The sequence below is a fragment of the Monodon monoceros genome, unplaced genomic scaffold (assembly GCF_005190385.1).
Source record: "Monodon monoceros isolate NGI ecotype Baffin Bay Population unplaced genomic scaffold, NGI_Narwhal_1 Super_Scaffold_3, whole genome shotgun sequence".
NCBI classification, from domain to species: domain Eukaryota; kingdom Metazoa; phylum Chordata; class Mammalia; order Artiodactyla; family Monodontidae; genus Monodon; species Monodon monoceros.
Window position 1 is genome coordinate 41568606 of NW_021703780.1, and position 17332 is coordinate 41585937.

A 17332-nucleotide genomic window follows, 5' to 3' on the forward strand; every position below is an offset into this window, starting at 1 on the left:
GCACCTGTCATGGGGGGAGGGAGGCAGGACTGGGCAGTGGGAGAAGTTGGGATGTGATGAAGTTACAACAGGGATCTCAGGCTCCCACATAGTGTGTTCTAGAACCAGGATGGCTCTTTAAATGTATCACAGATTGAAGCAAGTAGAGGGCCTTTGTATCTTCCACTAACCCTGGATAATGTTGCCCGGGGAGTGGGGTGGCAGTGAAGGAGTAAACTAGGGTGAGGCAGCTTCCTTTGGTAGAAGGCAATTCTGGAAAAGGGTTTCAGCCACGAGCCGTTAGCTGGCCACCTTCTAGTGACTCGAGAGAAGGGCCTGGGACTTGAAGGGGCTCTGAGCAGCGCAGCACCGCACCCACTACAAGGCGTGAATTTGTAAAAGGTGCAGTTAGAGAGGTAAGCACATACCAAGTAATACAGGGTCTTATAAATCATATTTGCAGGTTTGGGCATTTTGTTTTAAAGCAACGGGGAGCTACTGAAGGATTTTAAGCTGGAGGTTAAGTCAACATGATCATGTTGGTATTTTTAAAGGATCACCATGGTTGCTGTGTAGATAATTGAATGGAGAGAATACTGTGGGCAGGGAGCCCTGTGAGAAAGTGGCTGTGGTCATCAAAGACAGAGGTGATATGAGTTTGAATTTACTAAGTGGGGGAATAAAGAAAAGTGGACTGATATAGAGAAAGCAAAATTAATGGTATCCACTTATGCATGGATGGAGTGTGGGGGTGATGGAGAGAAAGGGATGAAGTCATAGGTTCTGGCCTGGGAATCTGAAATTGGACATTTACTTAAAGATGATGCTGTGTGATTTTTATTTCCTGTTCCTTCTTTCTGCCACGTGGACAACTAGACTTGGCAACACCCTTGCAGTGAGGAGAGACCGTGTAACCATTGCCAGCTAATGAGACGTGAGTGGAGGTGATGACTGCTACTTCTGGGATGAAGCCATAGAAAGTTTGGTGCCATCCTCTCCTCTCTTTCTTCCTCTTTGGCAAGAAGCAGGGAGGCCATATGTGGAGATGGTAGAGCCACAGAATCAAAGCAGCTGAGAACCCTGAGTCACGCCGTGGAGGGCAGCTGCTCTGGATTGTTGCCCAGTCAAGAGAGGACTTTGTGTGAGCTGGAAATAAACTTCATATGTTATGCTTTGAGATTTGGGGGCTGTTTGTTCATACAGAATAAGGCTAGCCTATTCTGACAAATATTGGAACATAGAAAGAGTGTGTGTGTGTGTGTGTGTGTGTGTGTGTGTGTGTATGTGTGTGTGTGTTGTGGGTGGGAATGGAGGCAAAAAGAGAGGGGAATGGAAAAGGCAGAAGGTAAATTTAGTTTTACAAATGTTGAGTTTAAGATCACTGAGAGATGTTTAAGTGGACATATCCAGTATACAGTTAAAATGTGGATGAGGAACTTGAAGCAAAATCTAGATGGAGATATAGATTTCAAAAGACATCATAGCCAATAAATGAAGCTAATGTGAGGAATGAGATTCCTAAATAATCTGATCTAAAATCATCTGAGCATATCATTTTCCTGGGAATGGTCTCTGTTTGTTGGTAGGTCCTTTAGAGAAAGCAATAGAATTCCAGAAAACTTTACCTTTTACTTTTAAAATTGCATAAGTCAATCTCAATATTGTCATACAGTATAAAGCAATTTTCTCTTTTTCCCTTCTTCATGATACTGTAGGCATCTGGGTGCCTGAATGTAAGTGTAAGAACCAACTTCCACCTCACAGAAGGGCAGGCAAGCCAAAAAATTACTGTTAAAAATCTGCAACTAGTTTTTATCTAAGTGATGTCTCAAACTAAGAGTTGTTTTGAAAAATTATCTAAAAGGAACCTTTTAACATAAGTACCAAAATATTATTGTGGACAGCTATAAAATAAGCTGAATGTCATTATTTTAGACACAGAAGCTAGGAAAGCCATTTGGTGGTTTAAGTTTTACACGACTGAACTAGACTTTATAATGCTGAAGATTTTGTTGCCTTGGGGGTATAAAAATATAAGACAGAATCTGACACTAATTCATTAGATGTGATACCGAGCAGGACCCTGTTCGGCTCCTGAGCACAAAAGCCATTTTGTGTCCCCTGTTTCTTGATTACAGGAAATAGGCTTCATTCAGCCTCCATGACCTTCCCTGAGTTCCAATGGGCAGGTTCAAGCATTTATTAATCAGGGAAGGGAGAGGATGTGGAGACAAGGGAGGAGCAGTCAAGAAACAATAGTGCAGCCTTGGGGCAGGGTCCAGGTTCCCCCTCAAGGGATACACATAACGATATCTTTGGGCTGTTTTGCAGATACTGAAACCCCCACCAGGTGGGAGAAGTTAACTGTATGCTGCCCACAAGCACGTAGACCCCAGACTGGTTGGAACCAGAAGGTTGATGATTCTGACTCCCACTTACCTCACCATCAACCAATCAGAAAAATGTCCAGGAGTGGATCATGCCATCTTTGAACCATTACTATGAGACTCCTCACTGTCCCCTCCAGGTTGGGACGCACAGTTTTGAGGACATTAGTCCACTGTGGCCCTCTTTGCCTGGCAAAGCAATAAAGTTATTCTTTTCTACTTCACCCGAAACTCTGTCTCCAAGATTTAATTCAGTATTGGAATACAGAGGCTGATACAGCTTCAGATGGTCATTAGATGCCTAGACTGACTCTGAGTCCAGCAGCAAAAATGTATGGGCGTGAGATTTGCACCATGTTGGAGGAGGGGCAGAAACATGGAAGAAGGTTCAGCTTGGCTCATGGTCTTTACTGTTGATGTCCTTCACAGAGAACAGCCTGCATGGGAGAAAAATATGCTGAACTGGTCTATTTATTGTCATTTCACTTAGAAACTGATTCACAGAAGTATTAAGTGACGTCTAAAAAAAATACACCAAAATTTGAGGGCTAAAGTCGAAACCCAAGTTTGGTCCTCTTTAATTCCAAACACAACACTTTCTTTTCTTGAACACACTGCTTTGAACGAGATCATTTCAAGTGTGTTATTTATATCCCTCTGTATTGTGGAAGAGATGTGTTCCTGTTTCTTTCTTTCTTTTTTTTCCTTTTTTTTTTTTTGTTCTTGGAGCTTTGAAATATTTTAGTCCTTCATCTCCAATCTCCCTTTTGTTTGTGATAATGGAAACACTTCCCTTTCTCTCTCCTGGTTTTCACTAGAGCAACTGCTCAAAATGACTCAGGTTTTCCAATCAGCTGTGGTTCCTGCCTCACGCTGGGGAGGGAAGGACCCACAACATACGATGCCTGTAAAACACACAAAAAGGTGCCTATTTATGGGGAGAAACAGGGAGCCCTATCCTTGTCTGGAACCGTCATCCTTCCCTCAACTCACATACAACCATCTCATACAGTGTTTTATCTCATTTGCCTCATTCTGGTCTGATTGAACATCATCATTTTCTAATGGGTTGTTACCACTGTCTCTGTGAGTAATTGGGAAGTGAATGCCCTCAGGACCCCCACTTATGAATACAAATTCCCTTCTATTCTAAAAAATGAAGAAATAGGTTGCCGAATATTAATAGCCCACAAGAGTTTAGAATTTAAGGTTAGACAATTTAAGGTCTGCTTAATGCATATTTTTATCGAAAGGTGAATGATAGGAAAGGGAGGGGTGGAGCAAGGGCATAATCTAGAGAAGAAACTAATATATATTGAGTGACTATTATATATCTGGTACAGAAGCTTTTCTTTTTTTTTAAGTTGAAGTCTAGTTGATTTACAGTGTTGTGTTAATTTCTGCTGCACAGCAAAGTGATTCAGTTATACATATATATACATTCATTTTTTATATTCTTTTCCATTATAGTTATCACAGGATATTGAATATAGTTCCCAGTGCTATACAGTAGGAACTTGTTGTTTATTCATTCTATATCTAAAAGCTTACATCTGCTAACCCTAGCCTCCCACTCCATCCCTCCCCCAACCCCCTTGGCAATGACAAATCTGTTCTCTATGTCTGAGTCTGTTTCTGTTTCATAGATAGGTTCATTTGTGTCATATTTTAGATTCCACATATAAGTGATATATATAGTATTCTTCTTTCTCTTTCTGACTTACTTTAGTTAGTATGATCATCTCTAGTTATATCCATGTTGCTGAAAATGGCATTATTTCACAGAAACGTTTCCACTTATAAATTTTCAATTCATGGACTCTCACTCTGTGAATGAAATTACGCTGCAATTAAAAGCACCCATCACCAATAGATGGGGTTAGTAGTAATGTTAGGTCATTTTTGGTCATTGTGTTTCTTGAGTCATAGACAGGAAATCTGCCACTCACGTGTTAGTTTTGAGATAATTTATCATCATGATAAACCCCATTCTGGTAGATAAGTGCAAAATAAGTGCCAAAATGAAAAAGACATGATGGGATGGAAAGTAGAAATAATTTTTTTTTTTTTTGGCTGTACACGGGCCTCTCACTGTTGTGGCCTCTCCCATTGCAGAGCACAGGCTCCGGACGCGCAGGCTCAGTGGCCATGGCTCACGGGCCCAGCCGCTCCGCGGCATGTGGGATCTTCCCAGACCGGGGCACGAACCTGCGTCTCCTGCATTGGCAGGCGGACTCTCAACCACTGCACCACCAGGGAAGCCCAGAGATAATTTTTTTAAATTAAAAGTGATAAAGAAAATGATGAGTATTGCACAAGTATATGGAATGACTCATTTTTCAATGAATCCAGAGGACATATCACAAATCATGAAATACTTGAAGGAAGGCCCTGGGTCTGTAACATTGAAATTAATAGACAAGAGATGAAAAAAAGTGATTGAAAAAATGAAACAGCTTTTGAGTGTGTGGTTCCAGCAGCTGTTTTTGAGTTTTACCATATTTCATACTGTACCAATGAGATCATCATTTCTTGGGATAAGACCTGGAGACTGGTTTACTTTTATTTTTCATAATTTTTACTTCCTCGGTGATTCTATTCTACAGCCGGTGTGCAAACCACTGGGTTAGGAGTTCAGAGGGAGGTGATGGGTTTGTAATTGAAAGGGCTTTTAAACATTAGGTGTACTGGAATTGTACATTTAGGATGATTGCCTCAAGCTAGTTAGTGGAGATTCCACAGGCTCAAAGCTTTTTCACATTTTGCAAATTAAAAGTAGTGATGAGGCAGTAAATGCTATTGCCATATTCTAGGAATGCCCCTATCACTTGTGCAGAGATCATTGAAAAAGTGGCTGGCCTTATTCACACATTTTCATATAGATGAAACAATTAGGTTTTGAAAAAGATTTCTAAATAAATACAAATCAACAAAGAAGATAACATTAGGTTTAATTTTAAGTCATTTTAGAATGAATTAAGACCACAAGCTGAAACAGTGGAGTCCCTTTGGATTTTAAATACATTGGCTTAAGATCAGCATTTTGTGAACTAATCCTTTGCAAGGAAAGGAGCTTCTGCATGTTTCCAGTACTTTCTCATAGATTATTTTATTTAATCCTCAAAACAACTTTATAAGATTGGTATTATGCTTCCTATTTTGATACGTGAGTTAACCAAGAAGATAAAATAACTTGACTCATGTCACATGGCTGGTAAGGAATTTCAATCTACTTTTGACTTGAATCCAAAGCTAAGAATCATTCTGATATATCATGATGTCTCTCATAAAACAAATATCTGAGGAATATTTGGAATTTTCATATAGTTTATGAAAAAATTTATAAAAAAATCTTTCAGTATAGCCCATGAGATTCTAAAATAAAATTCCTTGCAAACACATTTACAAACACATTTAGACTATTCAAATAGCTTCCTTCCAGAGTCCTGCCTTAGCCCTGGCTGACCATGGGCACTGCCATTCATGTTCATGGCTCTTACTATATGTTGATGACTTGCAAATCTACACTCTAGCAAAGATGGAAGTCAATTTCTCATTAGACATCCCCATCTGGAGAAGCCGCCAGAAAATCAAAATAGATTCCAAACTGAGCTAACTTTTACCCCAAACTTCTTCTTCTGTAGCTACTGCTACTATCTAGTCATAAGTGCAAGAACCCTGGAACTCACCCTGGGTGACCCCTATTCCTTTATCTCCACATTCAGTGAAACATTTTACAAGTATTACCTGCTTCATATCTCTCTTATTTTACTCTATTTCAGAGCCACTTTTCAAGGCCAAGTTCTCATCATCCTTGCTGAGACTCCTGCAATAGTTTCCCAGTCTCCAGTCTCACCCTTATCTGATCCATCCTCTGTTTTGCTAGCATGATGATCTATCAAAAAATGCCATCCTGACCATATCCTTGTCTTGTTATGAATTTGGAATAACTTCCTGTCCCAAGGATTCATTAGTTAAAAATGACAGATACTGACTATGGTTAATTGAAGGTCTCCCCAAAAGAATTTTTTGAAGGATATTGGTATTCACAGAAATTAAAGAAAAGATGACTGACCGAGGATCTTGGTCAGTACCTCCTGGCCAGTTGTGGGGGTGTCAGTATCTGAATACCTCAAACCAGTCACTCCACTCAAGATTCAGTTCTCAGGAGAGAGTGACGGGCTCAGTTTATGTCACATGAGATCTCCAGAAGTGGTGAGATGAAGACCTATGATGGTCACCTTCACCAAGACTCCATGGCTTGGAGGAAGAGTAGATCCCTAAAGGAAAATGTATGCTGTTACTTAAAAATTTTGGGGGTGAGGGAAAACAACTGACTAATATTCCTTCTTATTTTTAAAGTGAAGTCTGTACTTGGTGTGTCCTTGTCATCCAAGATCCAAAAGTATCTGGCCTCTACTAATTTTTCAAATGTGTCCTGTGTTATGTTCTGTTTCTCAGTCTAGAATTATATCTACTTTACATGACAAATATCCTACTTACTTACTTTAAGCCTCAAATGAAATGTCATTTCCTTAGTATCATCCTTCCTAATTCCACCAGGAAGGGTTGGCCACTGCATCCTTTGTGCTCTTATTAAACCCTCTGACGGTCTCTGTAATAACAATTATCAAGCCTCCTTGCAAAGATGTTTTTACAAGCTGGCTTCCCTGGTTATACTGGGTTGCTCTGTAAGGATTAGGATTAGGTTTTATTAATCTGTGCATCCCCCAAATATAGTAGTGCCTGGATTACATTTGAAGTTTTATATATATATATATATATTTTATTGAATAAAATAATGAGTGACTAAAACTGCCTTTTCTCAAAGTGTTGTTCTGCTAAAAGCATGCTAAGAGAATTAGATGGCAGGCTTATTTCCTATTTTCAACTGCCTCATGTGAAATAAAGCATTAATTTAAAAAATTTTTATTAGCTCTAGAGGATAACTGTTTGCATCCCCTATTGTTTCCTGTTTAAGTATATTGAAATTAGAATTTTGATGTGAAAGAAAATTTTGTTCTCACTCATATGCACACCTTTTCCTCTAATAACTTTTTTTCTGTTAGCTTTTTCTCTGTTGTAGTCTTTTATGATCTCCTTTCCCTTCCTGAATTTTCTTTCATTTTCTTTGATTTTTTTTTCTTTCTTTTTGGGTCTTATCATTATGAGATTTCATAGGCTCCTCCCCTATTTACATCAAGGCAAAGAATGGGCAGCATACGGGCTTCCCTGATGGCGCAGTGGTTGAGAGTCTGCCTGCCGATGCAGGGAACACGGGTTCGTGCCCCAGTCCGGGAAGATCCCACATGCCACAGAGCGACTGGGCCCGTGAGCCATGGCCGCTGAGCCTGCACGTCCGGAGCCTGTGCTCCGCAACGGGAGAGGCCACAACAGTGAGAGGCCCGCGTACCGCAAAACAAAAACAAAAACAAAACAAAACAAAAAAAAGAATGGGCATCATAATCTCTGTAGGAGGTCTTTGAACCAGAGTCGAGACCAGGTGGGAGGTAAAATGTGGCCTTGGTCAGGGTCTCTTTTCCTTCCAGGCCCAAACTGGATGCATTCTCTTGACCCATTAGAGGTTTGCTTTGGTGCCTATTGGTCTAAATCAAATATTCCCACTAGGCTCTCTTAATCTGCAAATGCATGCTACATAAATAGCTGTACGTGCAATTCTATGTTGGAAAAAAAAAATTTAATGGAAAAAGATGTTGACATTGCTATTTCAAAAAAAGTAAAAGACAAGGGGAAAGTAGACCCAAAGTATCTGTTTAATTACTGTGAGAGGTGAGAAGATTTTGAGACAGATTGCTACATGCCTAGACCTGGGCCCAGCATCCTGAACTATTACTTGTTAGGGAGCTATTGTAAGATTCTCTTTTCCATTTCATGGATCTACTAATTTATTTTTTTTCAATTTTCTCAGTAATGTATAATTAGAGACCAAGTCTGCATTAACTGATAAACTTCCACAGAGGATTAGGGTTTCACTTGAGTGTTTTTACAATGTAGAACCAGTCAGTGAAAAACCCCATGATCCTTTGCTAGATCTCTACCCCTCTCATATTCTCTCCACCTCAGGACTCACTGGGTTGGAAAGAATCTGGATAGATTATCCATGTCATGGGCTAAGGGCAGGGTTTAGTCAAGATGACCAGGTGAATACTTAAACAGAAAGGCTGGATGGGGCAGGAATGTGTGCCCTGATCTTGGGGTCAACAGCTTCATCATTGGCTGTGTACTTGCATAGTCACTTGAGTCTTAGTTCTTCATTTGTAAAAATGAAAATAGGGATAATAATTATAAATTCTACCATCATGGACTACTGCAAGATGCAAAGAGATTATGTGCACTCTCTAACACACAACGTGTATTGTGTATTAAATAGACATATATATGTACATATACAGACATATATTGTAATTACAATGTGGAAAATCTTCCAGTCCCTCTTAGCAACCTAATCCAAAGACAACTACACCTTGTAGGCAAAAGTTTTCTTTATGTCTCATTGAAACTCTTTACTCTAAAATTTGAGTTTTCTCTCTTTCTCTCCCTCTCTCCCCATTTTTGCCTATTTAAATATATCTAAAAACTTCCAATTATGGTACTACCCTCTTAACCACAGGGCATACATTCTAAAAGCCCCAGTGAATGCCTGAAACCTTGGATAGTACCCACCTGTATGTATAATACTATGTTTTTTCCTATACATACGTACCTATGGTAAAGTTCAATTTATAAATTAGGCACAGTAAGAGAATATCTGAATTGCCAGTATCACTACTCTTGTGCTTTGGGGCCATTATAAGTAAGATAAGGGTTCCTGGAACACAAGAACTGGGATATCCCAACAGTCGATCTGATAACAGAGATGGCCACTATGGGATGAATAGGTGGGTAGCACATACAACCTGGGCACACCAGAAGGAGTGATGATTCATATACCGGGTGGGATGGAGCTAGTCGGTGTAAGATTTCATTACGCTACTCAGAACAGTGCACAATTTAAAACTTATGAATTGTTTATTTCTGGAATTTTCCATTTAATTTTGTCAGACCATGATTGACTGTGGGGAACTGAAACCACGGAAAGGGAAACTGTGGATAAGAGGGGACAATTGGACAAATGTGACTAAAATCTCCAGTGTCCAGTCCTTTTTCGTAGCATCTAGCTAAGATCTAGTGTTAAGACAACTTATTTGATTGCCTTCATTCTTTCCTAGGAAACATCCAAAGGTGCTGATTTCCTCCATTGTTCCTGTGTAATGAAGGTAGTAAAAATCACAAAAAGAGGAAATGCAGCACTTTCTTCTCATTGGAAATGAAGCTCATCCAAGGAGAATGGTCATGTTGAAAGAGAGTGTGGCATGGTGGACTCTAACCTTTCTAGTTATGCATATGTTACACCTCCAGTTTTTGAAAATCCACCCACTGTATTACAGTTATTGATTATTATGTTGAAGAATCATTTATTGGAGATTCATCTGATCAACCTTCATGTAAATCCAAATTGCAAGTAAATACGAGCATTTTATGTTTTTCTGATTTCTTGTTAGTTGTTTTAAAATGTTTGTAATGTGTCAATCAGCGTTAGTTGCCAGTGTCATTATGGACAATTTTGGCCAGATAATTCTCTGTTGTGTGTTCTGTCCTGTGCATTCTAGGAAGCTCTGCAGCTTCCCTAGCCTCCATCCACCAGATGCTTGTGGTCCAGACAATCAAAGCAGTCTCCAGACATTGTTAAACTTCTCTTGGGAGGCAAAGTCATCCCCTATTAAAAACTACTAGTCTAAAGGAATATATTAGTAGTAGAACTTGTGTCAAATATGTCACTTTCAATGTGAAGTTTCTTTGCAGGGATATTTGAAAGCTTTCGTAAATTTTGAGACAGTGAAATGATTGAAGTGAGATAGTATAATCAGTAGATACACTTAAACTGTAATATTCAACCATGTGCTATAAACAAATAAGTTAGGGCACCACTGTCAATCCCTTCTGACTGTGGGGCTCCCAACCTTACCTCAGGGTGAGAGTTATGTGTATGTGGGTATCAGACATAACCCATCAAAGAATAAGGAGAGTGGGGTACTTATACATCAACCCTTCCATGCATTATTTAAAGGGCTTCTTCTGGGTTACAGGGAGGGTGTTAATTCTTAGCACTTCTGGATTGTTATGCAGTGGGGCTGGGGAAGGAGGGAGCTCTGGTCACTAACTCATAGGGATGCAATTTCAGCCAGCTTTTCCTAAAATGGTACAGATGATGGGAATATGGACAGAGTGTCAACAGTATCTGCTGAATCCTACCCAGGGGCTGAAGTCATTGGATGAGAAAAGGGTTGAAGATGTATATGAACCAAGTGATAAGTGAAGGACTAAGAGAAATGGTGGAAGACTAAAAATCATAGATGGAAGAATTCCCCGGGAACAGGATGACACCTCATCTTCTGAGTCTGGAAGGAAGATGGGGAGGATGGCTGCAAATGTAGATTGGTTTATGAGTTTGATGACAGGAAGGCATGGGATTAACATTTGCTGTCTTTGTTTTCTTGGTAACCTCTGAGAGAATGTCTTCCCTAAAAGTGACATTCTCTAGGACGTTAGGAAATCAAGGTTTGTAATGGCTCCAAAGGGAACAAGTTAAAGAAATATGAGAAGCACTTAAGAGCTTAGCTGAGACCAAAGTCAAAAAATTTGTTGTGGTAGCAATTCTACAAGCTGGTGGATCATCTCCAACAGTAGACATAGTACAGGGGTAGAAAATGCAAATTGTAGGATTCATATATTTATTGAATAAATGCTTTTTGAGTGCCTAATATGTGTCAGGAACTAAGTGATGAAGATAAAATGGTCAACAGACAAATTATACACAGACACAATTCTATGATTTTGTAGAGCTTTCTGGAGAGGAAATACAGAAAATAAATAAGATTGATGAATATAATGTTAATATATCAGTAATAGGCACAGAGAATGGGGATAGAGTGAGCTGGGACTGGAGATGTGGTGTCATTTTAGGTAGGAAATGTAGGCAAGGTCTCTCTGAGAAGGTGTCACTTGAAAAAGGGCTCGAAAGAGATGAGAGATTGAGCCATGTGTATATCAGGGAAGCATGGTTCAGGTGGAAGGAACAGCAAGTGCAAGGGTCCTAAGATAGGAGTGTGCCTGGCATGGTGAGGAAGGGCAAGGTTATTGTGATGACCAGACCAATAAGATTGAGGGGTAAAATGGTTTAAATTGAGGCCAGAGAGATACCAGGTTTGGAGGTCCACCTCATACAGAGTCTTGTAACCTATGGCTTTTAGGTTGATTCAATGCTGGGTGTTTTGAGGAAAGATGATATGTGAGGACCAGGGAGGGAAAGGATTGAGGATATTGATGAGAACACTTTAAATGACCACAGAGAAGAGAAGGAAGTGAGTCCAAGAGTAAGCAGATAAATCGGGAGCTTTATGAGAAATGTGACGTGAAGCAGGAGAGCATGAAAGCATCGGATTTAAAGGAGGAAAGAGTTTTTAGTTGGAGAGTGTACTTTTGGATGATAACTGACATCTATTGAGCATGGATGATGTGCTAAGTACTTTATGTATTATCTCATCTAAGCTTCCCACCTACCTGATGCGATAATAAATATTGTTAGCTACATGTTTCAGATGATGAAATTGAAGTATAAAGAGACTAAGCCACTTTCTCAAAGACGTGCTGCTGGCCAGTGTTGGAACTAGGATTTGAACTTCATTAGTCTAACTCTTTGGCTCCTGTTCTTGACTAGTTCACTACACAGGGTTAAATGCTGCAAAGGGTTCAGGTGTGATCAAGATGGACACGGGTCAATGGGAATCGATGGTAGCGATGGTCGGTGGGACTGGAGACAGTATTTTGCAGTAGTTTAGTGACTCAGCTGGTGGCAAGGAAGTGGAGCCAGCAGTTTGGGGATTGGAGAGACAGTGGGATTATGGAAATTGACACCATGATGATGTAAAAGTAAAACGACAAAAGATAAAGAGACCTGCACTGGTTTATAGCCTGAGAGGAAGGTGCCAGAAGAAAGGGAAACAATGAAACTAGAAGTGTGAGTCAAATAATTTACAGAGCAAAGTCGGGGAACAAGTTCGAATGGTTGGCAATATGGATTAACCTTGGAGAGGAAGGCACTCATTTTATAGGAAAATAACTGAGGACCAGAGAAGAAAATTGTGAGCCCAAGATCATAAAGCCAATTCAGCAGTAAGCTCAGGGACAAGAGTCCAGGTTTTCTGATCATCAAGAGAAGTCCTTTCCTCTAGGCAACCTGGCCACTCTTGCTGAATCATCGTCTGCTGGTTATTTATCCACAACCCAAAGGGAGTTATTATAGTTAATGAATAAATACGGTATAGCAAACTGCACAGCTTTACAGAAACACGAAAGACATCTTGACATTTGAGTTTCCTTCACAACTGCCCCCTACCCGCACCCCCCGCCCAAGCTCTTTAGCACACAGGATTGACTTTTCTTGACTATAAGCTGCTTTTCAGATACTGCAGATTCCTGCATTGATGTCAAGTAGAGATTCAGGTAGAGAAAACTAAAGTCACCATCAGGGAATTTCTAGCTGAATTAGGCTCCACTAAGCCTTGAAATCAAAATGCTTCTGGTAGGTGACTGGGGTACACATGGAAAAATCAAGCCAGTGTGTGACTGGGCATGTGTTATTGTTATGACAGATCCTAGCAGACAACCTCAGGAGAGACTGGATTTTAGTTGCAGTGCAAGTAGGTGATGAAAAATTGTTTTTGACTTTTGAATTCCCTACACTTTGCCAGTAGTTATTACAGCCATAATTTGGGCCATGTGTATTCCAGAGAGGTTTTTGATTTAAGAATCTAGATTATTTTGGAAGCAAGCAATATTCAATATATCATCTATACCTAAGAGTTTTAGGTATTTATTTTCATGGCGATGGACATTTTTTCTCATTATATTAAATATAAAATTTAAACGTTGGAGGAATGACAATGGTCTATTTCTAACACTTACCTTATCTTGAGCAAACATTGAAATTCTTGATTAATGTTTAACTACAAGAAATACACTCAGTTCAAGTAAAGGATCAGTTTCAGGATTCAGGCTGAGTTGTCTTGATGATTAGAATTCAGGCTCTAAGGAGAAGCCCCAAGGCCAAGGGTATTGAATATAATAGCAAGTGGGAGCCACACCTGACCTCTGGAGAATGTGGACTGGATATAAGATTTTAATCCTTTCTTATCTCACCACAGAAATTTGGATGGAGAGACAGTATTTATCTCAAAGAGAAGTGGACCGAGGAGCTAATTTCACTAGGAATCACACCATTTTGGAAGGTACTCGATTCAAAAGAGCCATTTTCAAAGGGCAATACTGTAGAAGTTTTGGTTGTTGTGAAGACAGAGATGATGCCTGTGTGACTCAGTTCTATGAGACAAATGCACTGTGTTACTGTGATAAATTCTGTGAAAGGGAGAATTCTGATTGCTGTCCTGATTACAAGTCATTTTGCCGTGAAAAGAAGGAATGGCCTCCTCACACAAAGCCTTGGTATCCAGAAGGTAGGCTTTGGGAATGTGTTCAAGCATTATTCTGGTTCATAACAAGATCTGTCCAACTTTCTTTTTCTTTCTCTTTCTCTTTCTTCCCTCCCTCCCTCCCTCCCTCCCTTCCTTCCTCCCTTCCTTTTTTAAGTTGAAATGAAAAATGAATATTTCGATCACCAGAATAAATTTCTCAGGATTGCTAACGTGCTTTGGTTTAGATGCTGGGTACACACATCAGACTAGAGCCTTCAGGAAAGTTCTGCTGTGACAGCCACGAAGGCTGGTCTAGATTCTGTTCTGAATACTCACTCAACTTATATGAAAGTTACTTAAAATTCTTTATTTCTTTTTTTTGCAAAATGTATTGACAAGAAAAATATCGCTCACGCTTTTTTGAGTGTAACCTCTTAGATTCACAAGCCTGATCCTCTGCAGATTTATGTAACAGTTTACTTACTATTTCATGAGACTATTGGACCTCTTAGCATTAGAACCTATGTTATAGCAATGTCATTTAAACCAGCGCAAAGGCAAAATAAAGTTGGCCAACCTCTCTGCCTAAGTAATACCAAATACAGTCACGATGTGTGTTTTTGTTTTGTTTCATTTTGCCAATCTGGGGTTTTAAACTATTAAAAACAAAAGAGTGCTCCATATAAGGTAGTTTTAAAAGTCTAAGACTGAGCAAATAAATACTAATAATTCATAAGGAGAATGGTGGTATTTCCTGTATTGGTCTAATTATTGTAAAATGGCTATAGAATCTGAGCAATCGATATATCCAAAATTTGCCAAAAGCACAAAATAAAATTCTATTGCTCCACTTATACAGGCAGAAGTGCAGGTTTCCTCGGAGCTATGTCACATGACTTTAAATGGGTGATGGTGAGTGGGGATTACAATTAGAAGACAATGTAGGATAAGCTAGGATTTGGTATCCTTCCAGCAAGATCCAGATGCTGACTGTTGCCTTCATTCTCAGTAATGTCATCTTGTTTGTAAAATTGAGGAAGTACTCCTTAAAATGCACACGTATTATAAGCTTTTAGGTATAGGATGGATAAACAAGGTCCTACTGTATAGTACAGGGAATTATATTCAATGTTCTGTGATAAACCATATGGAAAAGAATATGAAGAAGAATATATATATGTATAACTGAATCACTTTGCTGTACAGCAGAAATTAACACAACATTGTAAATCAACTAATTTCAATAAAAAAAAATAATGCCAGGCCTTTGTCTTTACCAGTAAACAGTTCAGCAAACATTTATTTCACCCTAAAAAGTGGCAGAAAGTCTCTTAGAAATGGCAGACCTAGCCATTCATCAAAAAAATATTCATTGACTACCTCCACCAGGCCAGTCATTGTGCTTTTGCTGGGGGCAACCATGGGGAAGAAAAAAGACAAGACATTAACCTCATGGAAGTGACAGTCAAGTTACATGTGGGGGTTATAAGATATTTAACAAATTCACTGTACAATCGCAAATTGTGTTAAATTCTCCGAAGGAAACGCTTAGGGTGCGGTGAGAAAGTATGCCAGAATATAACATTAACATGTAAAATAATGCATAACTTTAGCTTGGGTGGGAGACTTGAGGAGTGAGGAGTGAGGTGACCTGAAGAAGGGCCAACAGAAAGGGATCTGGGAGCCAGGAGCTTGGTGTTGCCTAGGAATTGGATGGAGGCCACCACTTCCGGAGAGTCATGATCAGTGGAGGGTTGGGGGTGACATAAGATGAGGTTTGAGAGGCGAGTAGAGGTCAGATTTTGCCAGGATTTATAGGCCACATCAAGAGTTTAGGATTTTATCCTGTTATGAGAACTCATTGAGAGATGTTAAGTACGAATAGGGTCAGCTTCCTGGAAGTTGAGGATAAGTATTATGGATCAGCTGTGGTGCTTTTGATGTGATAAAACGTATTTGAGCTTTTCTTATTTGAATCATGTAACCCATTTGGAAAAGAAATTGCTGCTTCTTCAATGTCCATTTTTGCTTGAAACCTAGGATTTTGCTAAGACTTTAATTTAGGGTCATGTTTTAGGTAGAACTTATGTTCCCAGCATAGTTTTTATTCCATTCATGATGGAGGGAAGCAATTCATCAGTTTATTTAGTAGCAAATGTTCACAGTAAACTATATTTGCACTCATGAAGGTGATTTTTTTCTTTTGTTTTACCTTCCTTATGAAAGTAGCTGGTTAAAAGAAAATAGCACTACACAATATTTAAAAATTGTACAAAATTAACTAAAATAAATAGAAAATGATATACTATTTATACTATTTTTTTTGCCATATAAAGAGACTTTCCTCTGAGATGCTAGTAAAGCATCACTGACTTGTTAAATATTTTTCAGTTATTCACTGATTTATTAAATATTTTTCAGTTATCTACTTACATGGTATTGTCTAGTTCATTCACTAATTTATTAAATATTTTTCAAGTATCTAGTTACATGTTATTGTCTAGTCTCTTATACTGCATTTCTTTTTCAACCTGGGACTTAAAACTATGTATATTATCTTAAGGTTTAAAAATATGTCAAAAAATAAATAAATAGATATGTACCTTTTGTGTAAATTGGTTTGGACACGTGAGTAAACATCTTCCTTCTGGGTTTTGTCCCATCTCTGCTGGTTACTTCCAGTCATTGGAGGATTTCAAATGTCAGATACAGAAAACAAGTGATAGAGTTTGAGACAGAACCAGAGTGGTTTTTCCAGACAGAATCTCTTGGTGTGGCAGATCTTAAGAAAAGAGTCTAGTGGACCATGTGCTGTGAACAGACCTAAGCTAATTTGATTACACACAACTCTTATGTTCACATTGGTAAAAAATGGATGTAAACCACTGACACATTTGAATTGAATGAGGATTATTTATCCCTTCATGACCTCCTTAACCACATTACAATGAAGATAAATCACAGTCCAAATTCTGCCGTGCATACTGTTGCAAACATATATACTGGTAAGGAGATATACACTAATCCATAAACCTCTGTAAGCTCCATGAAGTCTCAGGTCCCCATCCTGTTAGATGTTCCCACATCTACCTTGCTTGAAAAATTTACTGGAGTTTTCCCATGTGATAATATTACAGAGGGTGTCAGGTTGTGATAAATCCTCCTACCCAGTGGCTGGACACAGGACCTTGTAAAGATCAATCCTAGGGCACCAGGTCTAAGAGTGAAGGCTTTTGACCTTAAGAGATACATAAAAACTGTGGAGTATGAGAGTGGGATGTGATTTTTAAGTGTTTTAGCTAATCTAATCTACATCAACTTATTGCTGTTAATTTAACCGATAAGAGCTGATTACTTATACCCATTATGCTGATTAATAAGCCACTAATTTTGCCAGTGAAAGCCCCTTTCTGATACTCATTATACTGCTACTCT

The 17332-nt window shown here is 39.1% G+C and overlaps 1 protein-coding gene across 2 annotated transcripts in view; it reads left to right on the forward strand.

Annotated features, from left to right (window-relative positions):
• Positions 1-13438: 13438 nt before the first annotated feature.
• The window catches only part of TINAG (tubulointerstitial nephritis antigen), a 94368-nt gene continuing 90474 nt past the window's right edge, over positions 13439-17332 (forward strand). Inside the window, exon 1 of one of the 2 annotated variants that reach the window (XM_029243051.1) lies at positions 13439-13939. In XM_029243051.1, coding sequence (XP_029098884.1) covers positions 13585-13939 — 355 coding nt within the window. In that variant the 5' untranslated portion in view covers positions 13439-13584. The remainder of the gene's footprint in view (positions 13940-17332) is intronic. The other variant, XM_029243052.1, reaches the window with a different exon arrangement.